This window comes from Saccoglossus kowalevskii, chromosome 4 (genome assembly GCF_978046115.1).
Source record: "Saccoglossus kowalevskii chromosome 4, keSacKowa6.1, whole genome shotgun sequence".
NCBI classification, from domain to species: domain Eukaryota; kingdom Metazoa; phylum Hemichordata; class Enteropneusta; family Harrimaniidae; genus Saccoglossus; species Saccoglossus kowalevskii.
The window spans coordinates 41,073,768-41,085,301 of record NC_140644.1 but is presented as its reverse complement, the minus strand read 5'-3'; the positions used below and the strand labels follow the sequence as shown (position 1 = coordinate 41,085,301).

At 35.5% G+C, this 11,534-nt stretch overlaps 1 protein-coding gene across 1 annotated transcript in view; it reads right to left on the bottom strand.

Moving 5' to 3' along the window:
• The window catches only part of LOC100369030 (DNA repair protein RAD50.L-like), a 103,182-nt gene that overhangs the window by 9,349 nt on the left and 82,299 nt on the right, over nucleotides 1–11,534 (bottom strand). The window contains exons 33-37 of the mRNA XM_085498127.1: nucleotides 10,789–10,928; nucleotides 8,355–8,502; nucleotides 5,434–5,607; nucleotides 3,309–3,434; nucleotides 3,072–3,124 (exon numbers count right to left, since the gene is read on the bottom strand). Of these exons, the coding sequence (XP_085354253.1) occupies nucleotides 3,072–3,124; nucleotides 3,309–3,434; nucleotides 5,434–5,607; nucleotides 8,355–8,502; nucleotides 10,789–10,928 (641 nt within the window). The remainder of the gene's footprint in view (nucleotides 1–3,071; nucleotides 3,125–3,308; nucleotides 3,435–5,433; nucleotides 5,608–8,354; nucleotides 8,503–10,788; nucleotides 10,929–11,534) is intronic.

The following is an 11,534-nucleotide window of genomic DNA, read 5'->3' as shown; positions in this document are numbered from 1 at the left end:
GCCGCATAGCTACTTACCTATCAAGGGCTTTGTGTTGTTTACAGACGAACAGATGGATGGACAGACAAGAATCCAAAATATAATTCTGCCGCATACAATGTAGCTACTTACCTATCAAGGGCTTTGTGTTGTTTACAGACGAACTGATGGATGGACAGACAAGAATCCAAAATATAATTCTGCCGCATAGCTACTTACCTATCAAGGGCTTTGTGTTGTTCACAGACGAACTGATGGACAGACAGACAAGAATCCAAAATATAATTCTGCCGCATAGCTACTTACCTATCAAGGGCTTTGTGTTGTTTACAAACGAACTGATGTATGGACAGACAAGAATCCAAAATATAATTCTGCCGCATAGCTACTTACCTATCAAGGGCTTTGTGTTGTTTACAGACGAACAGATGGATGAAGAGACAAGAATCCAAAATATAATTCTGCCGCATAGCTACTTACCTATCAAGGGCTTTGTGTGGTTCACAGACGAACAGATGGATGGACAGACATGATTCCAAAACATTATTCTGCCGCATACAATGTAGCTACTTACCTATCAAGGGCTTTGTGTTGTTTACAGACGAACTGATGGATGGACAGACAAGAATCCAAAATATAATTCTGCCGCATAGCTACTTACCTATCAAGGGCTTTGTGTTGTTTACAGACGAACTGATGGACAGACAGACAAGGATCCAAAATATAATTCTGCCGCATAGCTACTTACCTATCAAGGGCTTTGTGGGGCTAATCTGCACTGGCTCGGAAGGTTGTAAATGATTAGCTAGTTTGAATTTGCATAACAATACTGACAATGAACGTGCATTCAACGCCACAAGTTTTTTTGTTTTTTTAGCCAATCAGAATTCATCTTCTGAGCCAGTGCAGATCAGCCGGCTTTGTGTTGTTTACAGACGAACAGATGGATGGACAGACAAGAATCCAAAATATAATTCTGCCGCATAGCTACTTACCTATCAAGGGCTTTGTGTTTACAGACGAACTGATGGATGGACAGACAAGAATCCAAAATATAATTCTGCCGCATAGCTACTTACCTATCAAGGGCTTTGTGTTGTTTACAGACGAACTGATGGATGGACAGACAGACAAGAATCCAAAATATAATTCTGCCGCATAGCTACTTACCTATCAAGGGCTTTGTGTTGTTTACAGACGAACTGATGGACAGACAGACAAGAATCCAAAATATAATTCTGCCACATAGCTACTTACCTATCAAGGGCTTTGTGTTGTTTACAGACGAACTGATGGATGGACAGACAAGAATCCAAAATATAATTCTGCCGCATAGCTACTTACCTATCAAGGGCTTTGTGTTGTTTACAGACGAACTGATGGATGGACAGACAAGAATCCAAAATATAATTCTGCCGCATAGCTACTTACCTATCAAGGGCTTTGTGTTGTTTACAGACGAACTGATGGATGGACAGACAAGAATCCAAAATATAATTCTGCCGCATAGCTACTTACCTATCAAGGGCTTTGTGTTGTTTACAGACGAACAGATGGATGGACAGACAAGAATCCAAAATATAATTCTGCCGCATACAATGTAGCTACTTACCTATCAAGGGCTTTGTGTTGTTTACAGACGAACTGATGGATGGACAGACAAGAATCCAAAATATAATTCTGCCGCATAGCTACTTACCTATCAAGGGCTTTGTGTTGTTCACAGACGAACTGATGGACAGACAGACAAGAATCCAAAATATAATTCTGCCGCATAGCTACTTACCTATCAAGGGCTTTGTGTTGTTTACAAACGAACTGATGTATGGACAGACAAGAATCCAAAATATAATTCTGCCGCATAGCTACTTACCTATCAAGGGCTTTGTGTTGTTTACAGACGAACAGATGGATGAAGAGACAAGAATCCAAAATATAATTCTGCCGCATAGCTACTTACCTATCAAGGGCTTTGTGTGGTTCACAGACGAACAGATGGATGGACAGACATGATTCCAAAACATTATTCTGCCGCATACAATGTAGCTACTTACCTATCAAGGGCTTTGTGTTGTTTACAGACGAACTGATGGATGGACAGACAAGAATCCAAAATATAATTCTGCCGCATAGCTACTTACCTATCAAGGGCTTTGTGTTGTTTACAGACGAACTGATGGACAGACAGACAAGGATCCAAAATATAATTCTGCCGCATAGCTACTTACCTATCAAGGGCTTTGTGGGGCTAATCTGCACTGGCTCGGAAGGTTGTAAATGATTAGCTAGTTTGAATTTGCATAACAATACTGACAATGAACGTGCATTCAACGCCACAAGTTTTTTTGTTTTTTTAGCCAATCAGAATTCATCTTCTGAGCCAGTGCAGATCAGCCGGCTTTGTGTTGTTTACAGACGAACTGATGGATGGACAGACAAGAATCCAAAATATAATTCTGCCACATAGCTACTTACCTATCAAGGGCTTTGTGTTGTTTACAGACGAACAGATGGATGGACAGACAAGAATCCAAAATATAATTCTGCCGCATAGCTACTTACCTATCAAGGGCTTTGTGTTGTTTACAGACGAACTGATGGATGGACAGACAAGAATCAAAAATATAATTCTGTCGCATAGTTACTTACCTATCAAGGGCTTTGTGTTGTTCACAGACGAACAGATGGATGGACAGACAGACAAGAATCCAAAATATAATTCTGCCGCATAGCTACTTACCTATCAAGGGCTTTGTGTTGTTCACAGACGAACAGATGGATGGACAGACAGACAAGAATCCAAAATATAATTCTGCCGCATAGCTACTTACCTATCAAGGGCTTTGTGTTGTTTACAGATGAACTGATGAACAGACAGACAAGAATCCAAAATATAATTCTGCCGCAGAGCTACTTACCTATCAAGGGCTTTGTGTTGTTTACAGACGAACTGATGGATGGACAGACAAGAATCCAAAATATAATTCTGCCGCATAGCTACTTACCTATCAAGGGCTTTGTGTTGTTTACAGACGAACAGATGGACAGACAGAAAAGAATCCAAAATATAATTCTGCCGCATAGCTACTTACCTGTCAAGAGCCTTGTAGTATTTCTCCAAATCAGAGTTAGCAAGTGCTTTTGTCTAGAAAACAAGATAATATAGACAATAAATATATCACTCAGTTTGTGGATGCACTGCCTTCCATGCAATGCATGTTGTGTCAATCAACGCATGCCTGCCTGTCTTCTTGTACCAAATGCTAAGTTTCATTGAAATGTGAAAGAAGAATTGCTTATCAAAATTTGGCAGGAAAAGTAGACCTCACCTCTAATTGCATCATTTTATTCCTAAACTTTTCATCAGCATCTCGATACATGTCATCTTGTAACTCCTTTTGATACATCTTCATTTCATTGTCTTCACGGATTTGACGAGTCACTGCAACATTTTTCTGCAATAACCGATTTCATTGTTTGTCAATATTTGTTTTCACAAGACCCACAATCAATATCCTTCCATAATAATATGATAGTTAGCATAACAAGCAGCCTGTTGGCTGAGTTAGTTAACAATGCACATTTCGATTAAATTAACAATATGTAAAGTATCAAAGCAATCAGACTTGCTGTTTTCAACAAGATCACTTTTTACCAAAAAAGACAAAAATATTCATTAAAATTAGAGAATTGAAGATTTCATCGTGAAATGAACAAATCTGAGAGAGGTTCTCCTGTAGTACCTATATATATAATATCAAAGCAATCAGACTTGTGGTTTTCAACAAGAAGTCGAAAATATCACTTTTTACCAAAAACATTGACCAAAATTAATAATATCATCACGAAACGAACAAATCTGAGAGAGGTCCACATGTAGTACCTATATATGTAACATCAAAGCAATCAGACTTGCGGTTTTTAACAAGAAGTCGAAAATATCACTTTTTACCAAAAATTATACAAAAATATTCACCAAAAGCAAGTGCCTATTTTATTATCATGGCTGGCTGGCACTGTCTCCCAAAATTTATTGTAAATCACAGAGTTTGACAATGTTAATTGAACACCACAGAGTTTGACAATATTAAATTGAACACCTCAAAGTTCGACAACATTCTATGAACACCTCAGAGTTTGACAACATTCTATGAACACCTCAGAGTTTGGCAATATTAAATTGAACCCTCAAAGTTTAACAACGTTATTTGAACACCTCAGAGTTTGACAATATTAAATTGAACACCTAAAAATTTGGCAATATTGAATTGAACACCTCAGAATTTGACAATATTAAATTGAACACCTCAAAGTTTAACAACGTTATTTGAACACCTCAGAGTTTGACAATATTAAATTGAACACCTCAGAGTTTGGCAATATTAAATTGAACACCTAAAAGTTTGGCAAAATTAAATTGAACACCACAAAGTTCGGCGAAATTAAATTGAACACCACAAAGTTTGGCAATATTAAATTGAACACCTCAAAGTTTGACAATGTTAAATTGAACACCTAAAAGTTTGGCAATATTAAATTGAACACCACAGAATTTGGCAATATTAAATTGAACACCTCAGAGTTTGGCAATATTGAATTGAACACCTCAAAGTTTGACAACATTCTATGAACACCTCAGAATTTGACAATATTAAATTGAACACCGCAGTGTTTGACAATATTAAATTGAACACCTCAGAGTTCGACATTATTAAATTGAACACCTCAAAGTTCGACAACATTTTATGAACACCTCAGAGTTTGACAACATTCTATGAACACCTCAGAGTTTGACAATATTAAATTGAACACCTCAGAGTTTGGCAATATTAAATTGAACACCTAAAAGTTTGGCAAAATTAAATTGAACACCACAAAGTTTGGCAATATTAAATTGAACACCACAGAATTTGGCAATATTAAATTGAACACCTCAGAGTTTGGAAATATTGAATTGAACACCACAAAGTTCGGCGAATTTAAATTGAACACCACAAAGTTTGGCAATATTAAATTGAACACCTCAAAGTTTGACAATGTTAAATTGAACACCTAAAAGTTTGGCAATATTAAATTGAACACCACAGAATTTGGCAATATTAAATTGAACACCTCGAAGTTCGACAACATTCTATGAACACCTCAGAGTTTGGCAATATTAAATTGAACACCTCAGAGTTTGGCAATATTAAATTGAACACCTCAAAGTTTGACAATATTAAATTGAACACCTCAAAGCTTGACAACATTATTTGAACAGAGTTTGGCAATATTTTGATGGTTTGGATAAAGCTGAGAAGACTCATTAGTGGTTTCATTCAAGAAGAACTTTCCTCATTAATAATATCATAATTTATCAATATAATTTTGAACCCAAGATTTAGTTTGTGAGATATTTTGGTTAGGGCCAGTGAAATATAGATTTGGGTCAGCAAGTGATACAAAATTACAAACCTGTCGCTGTAGTTCTTCTTGTTCATTGTGTAGTTTAGTCTTTTCTTTTCTCAGTGATCGATAGTCATATCCTTCCAAATTTTCTTTCAATTCATTAATCTGTGTTTCATACACTTTAATCTCTTCTTGTCTTTTTCGTAGTTGTAAGTTATCCTGCAACTCCCGCTCTCTAACCTGCGAGTTTAAAATACTTAAAATAGCAATTTTGTCACTGACACAAAATAAATCTGCATATCTAAATGTTTCTACAATTCTTTTAAAAAGTCAGCCATATAAATAATTAGTAAACCTATGTACCAAGTTACATTGAATTTGATGGGTGGTTGTAATATTTGTGTTAATCATGGCTAATTAATATGCAAATTAAGTCATTGTTATAAATGGGGATTGAAACCAAAAATTAATCAGATCTGCGCATTATCACAGAGCATCTATATACAATATTTCATAGAAATATTTTTTGGTATATGAGAAGCAAATGAAAATACTTAAAATTGGCTAATTAAGGATGTAGTAGACTTAACAGGGATGTTAGAATTAGGCTTGATATTTTCATATGAGAATTGTCTTGAAATATAGTAAACTATATATTTTATTAAAGCTTTTGTTTCACACTTCCTGAATTTCTTGGTCATTTTTGATCTAATTATAGTCATGTGACTGCTAAATAAACAATCAAAAAATTTTAATTGAAAAAATGAGTACTGCACGAAACTGGAACTAGTTAGATGAGTAACAAACATCGTAATGTTAACCACAGGGTGTCCCATCCAATCGGGTGACAAGATTTTTGCCCAGCGTGTTGCGTTAATTTTATGACAGTTACAAAAAATAAATTACGTAATCCTTTGCACATACAATAGTTGTTTATTGACTGGACATAAGTGAGAGATTATGGTTACTTCCTTTAGTAACCGGGAACCGCACGACTGAGTTTATTGTGGCAGCTACTGCAATTTTTAATGTAGGCCAACTGTGATCAGTTTGAATCGCCGCATGTTTTCGACACAATGTCTAAGTTGCTGACAGCGATCATATCCTTAGAAAAATAAAAATATATAAAATAAAATAGAAATAGAAAATGTTCGCTGTAGATGCAGGCATGGTAGCCAAAGACGAGAGATTAAATCAGCTTGGTCCCTCTGGTCCGACATAGCATGTGCTTCGCTGTTCGCTCGAGCGGCACCCTGGACTGGCGTAACGATTATTCAATTGTTTTTATATCTCAGTTTCCTAATGGATATTAAAATTTAATTGTGATAAATAATTTGTCGTTGGGGACAACGTGTGAAAAAAAAGTACCTTGCCATACCCAAAGCCGGCCTGTGAAAAAAATAACCCTGTCTGGTATACAGGAAGTAAACATGCAGTACAGTTCAGCTCTGAAAATTGGGCGGAGACGCTCCGTATAAAAAGTGAGGTGATTGACACGTTTCTTGATTTGGGTCATCATTTGCAACGATCATTTTCTTGAGAAGCATTGATCGTATACAAATAATAACAATATGCATGGCCGAAAAAAACTGCTTTCAGAAGTTAACCACTACGACAACCAGCTATGATTGGAACAATCGGCTAGGTCAGAATTAATATCCGCAATCGCCAAAAAAGTTCGCTATTTAAAATGTAGACATCGATCAGTCTCAGCGATCCATCTGTGTCAGCCATTTTATCATCGTCACCATGCGATGATAATTCCCTTTCTGATGCACTTTTTGGCATTTCTTCTAGTTCGTCAATGTCTGAGCTACATGTAGATAATGTTGCACTGTCACAGCAGTATCGTCGGAGTCCGAACTTTCGCTGGACTCATACCACGATCAATGTATTTTTTTTTGGGAGACGAAGTTTTGCTTCTTCGGACATTTGAGTCATATTCTTCCTTTTTGGTCTTTTCCTTCTCTTCATTTCTAATAATAATTCTGATAACAATTTTAAGGAGCGCTAATTTTTGGATGTGTCACACATGGTGTACTAATATAGAATGATCACAGAGACAGGGCGTGTGTGCGTTGTTTCCGTTGCTAAATAGGCCAACTTATGCAAATTAGGTCAATATTTATTGTTTGCACGCAAAGGCAATTATCCTGAAATCAAAGTGAGCGGTCTGCTGTTATAAACACATATCCTAACTTTTTTGTTAAAAATTCCTTTTTTGGGTTTACTGGTTAATATTTTGAGTGGGAAACACATCCATTGCATGCAGATAGACAAATGCCACCAAAATAGACAAATAACAAAAAAATGTATAAAATAGTGACTGTTATGTCTACTACATCCTTAATATGCTAATTAAGTATCGGTAAACAGATTTTGACTAAAAACTAATCAAGTCTGCACATTATCCCAGAGCATCTATGTATCAAGTTTCATTGAAATCTGTTGGGAAGTACATGAGAAAAGATTACGCAACGACTCCCATTGTGTACTTCAGTTGCAGAATGACAAGAATGCTTGATTCTTGAGAATGATTACAAACCAATAAGTGTGCATATGTGCAAGGTGATGTATGTAGAAATTTTAATATTTTCACCACCAGATTTTCTTGCTTAAATTTTTCTGCAATTTTCTCTTATATTCTTCAATATTTCTGGAAATGAACTTTAATTTTGGAGCTAACAAACAAAAATTTAGTCAATTTTCAGTTTCTACCCCAAAAATTTGGCTATTTTTGTCCCAATCTTCTGAAGATGCAGACTATAAACAGAACTATTTTGTGAATTTGTTGTGAAAACGTTAATGATTGATGAAAGCATGTTAATGATATAGTTCAGGAACCAGTCTGCCATTTTGAATCTGAATTGATACACAAAATATTTGAATCAGATTGTGAGGTAATCACAATTTGAATTGTCACATAGGATTTATGTTAAAAAAAACATCTGTTTAATATAATATTTTTTGTTTTTGTTTGTACTTACTTTCTGTTCACTCAGTTGTTTGTTCAATTGACTTATTTTATTTGTAGCGGAATCTTTTTTCTCTTCAATATCCTTCATTTTTTTCTGCATTTCTTGTAAATTCTGTTGACCTTCTTGTAAAGCTTCTTCCTTATCGTCTGATATATATCTACACATATTCATTGGTGCAGAGATTTCAGAGAAGTGAAAAATATAATTTCTATTATTTAACCCTACTTAATAACCCTTGGCATCCATAACTTTTCAGTCCGTTAATTTGAACATCCTTACGTACACTATCGATACAACAAACACCTTCCCATAATTTGAACATCCTTACGTACACTATCGATACAACAAACACCTTCCCATAATTTGAACATCCTTACGTACACTATCGATACAACAAACACCTTCCCATAATTTGAACATCCTTACGTACACTATCGATACAACAAACACCTTCCCATAATTTGAACATCCTTACGTACACTATCGATACAACAAACACCTTCCCATAATTTGAACATCCTTACGTACACTATCGATACAACAAACACCTTCCCATAATTTGAACATCCTTACGTACACTATCGATACAACAAACACCTTCCCATAATTTGAACATCCTTACGTACACTATCGATACAACAAACACCTTCCCATAATTTGAACATCCTTACGTACACTATCGATACAACAAACACCTTCCCATAATTTGAACATCCTTACGTACACTATCGATACAACAAACACCTTCCCATAATTTGAACATCCTTACGTACACTATCGATACAACAAACACCTTCCCATAATTTGAACATCCTTACGTACACTATCGATACAACAAACACCTTCCCATAATTTGAACATCCTTACGTACACTATCGATACAACAAACACCTTCCCATAATTTGAACATCCTTACGTACACTATCGATACAACAAACACCTTCCCATAATTTGAACATCCTTACGTACACTATCGATACAACAAACACCTTCCCATAATTTGAACATCCTTACGTACACTATCGATACAACAAACACCTTCCCATAATTTGAACATCCTTACGTACACTATCGATACAACAAACACCTTCCCATAATTTGAACATCCTTACGTACACTATCGATACAACAAACACCTTCCCATAATTTGAACATCCTTACGTACACTATCGATACAACAAACACCTTCCCATAATTTGAACATCCTTACGTACACTATCGATACAACAAACACCTTCCCATAATTTGAACATCCTTACGTACACTATCGATACAACAAACACCTTCCCATAATTTGAACATCCTTACGTACACTATCGATACAACAAACACCTTCCCATAATTTGAACATCCTTACGTACACTATCGATACAACAAACACCTTCCCATAATTTGAACATCCTTACGTACACTATCGATACAACAAACACCTTCCCATAATTTGAACATCCTTACGTACACTATCGATACAACAAACACCTTCCCATAATTTGAACATCCTTACGTACACTATCGATACAACAAACACCTTCCCATAATTTGAACATCCTTACGTACACTATCGATACAACAAACACCTTCCCATAATTTGAACATCCTTACGTACACTATCGATACAACAAACACCTTCCCATAATTTGAACATCCTTACGTACACTATCGATACAACAAACACCTTCCCATAATTTGAACATCCTTACGTACACTATCGATACAACAAACACCTTCCCATAATTTGAACATCCTTACGTACACTATCGATACAACAAACACCTTCCCATAATTTGAACATCCTTACGTACACTATCGATACAACAAACACCTTCCCATAATTTGAACATCCTTACGTACACTATCGATACAACAAACACCTTCCCATAATTTGAACATCCTTACGTACACTATCGATACAACAAACACCTTCCCATAATTTGAACATCCTTACGTACACTATCGATACAACAAACACCTTCCCATAATTTGAACATCCTTACGTACACTATCGATACAACAAACACCTTCCCATAATTTGAACATCCTTACGTACACTATCGATACAACAAACACCTTCCCATAATTTGAACATCCTTACGTACACTATCGATACAACAAACACCTTCCCATAATTTGAACACCCTTACGTACACTATCGATACAACAAACACCTTCCCATAATTTTTATAAATTTCTCAATTCACACCACTAGGGATTTTTCAAATGATGTCAGTATGCACTGCACTCAATGATTGGCTGGTTGGATGTCAGTATGCACTGCACTCAATGATTGGCTGGTTGGATGTCAGTATGCACTGCACTCAATGATTGGCTGGTTGGATTCAACTGCAGATATTTATAAAAATGAAGGGAATGGATTTCTGGGTCAATAGTATAAACTAGAATTGCTACATCAAATACAAGTGGTAGAATTGAACTTCACACTCACTTATCAATATCTTTGGTCAAATTACTGACTTCATTCCTTTTACTATTGACTTTTTCAATCAGAGCTTTTCCCTTTTCAAGTTCTGTTTCTTTCTTTTCAGTTATATTACGTTTCTGATCACGTAGACTGCCAAGCATCCTCTGTAATTGAAACAAACATACACAACATCATACAGTGTACACTATGGTAAAGCCACATTAATTAGATATTTACAAGCTATTGAAGTGTGGAATATTATTATTTCCTTTCTATATCATTATACTATAGATCAAACCATCTATAGAACATTACTGCTACATTGTTTGGGTGATTTTTTTTCAGTATCAAAGATTATTACATTTTAATGTGAATTAATTATGCTATGGAGTACTTTATTGTTTGTGTAGTATGAATATTATTACAATGTACATCTACGATGTAGTGTTATTTCATATTTTGTTTATTATTGTGTAGAATAGGGTATTCTACACATGTATTCTGTGTACATTATTACCATACATTGGGAGGTCATTATTTACTCTTTTGTGTAATATATCTGCACTGCGGGAATACTTATTTTTACTTTATGTGCAATATTACATCTACAGCATGCATTAATAAATGTGCAGTGAGAGGTCATTTCAATTCATATCCTTCCAGCCATGGAAATTTAAATCATAATCTTATAACAATAAATACATAATTGACCTGGTAGAGATAGTTATCAGTGAGACAAGTCATTGTTATACCAAAGATTATATTTATTT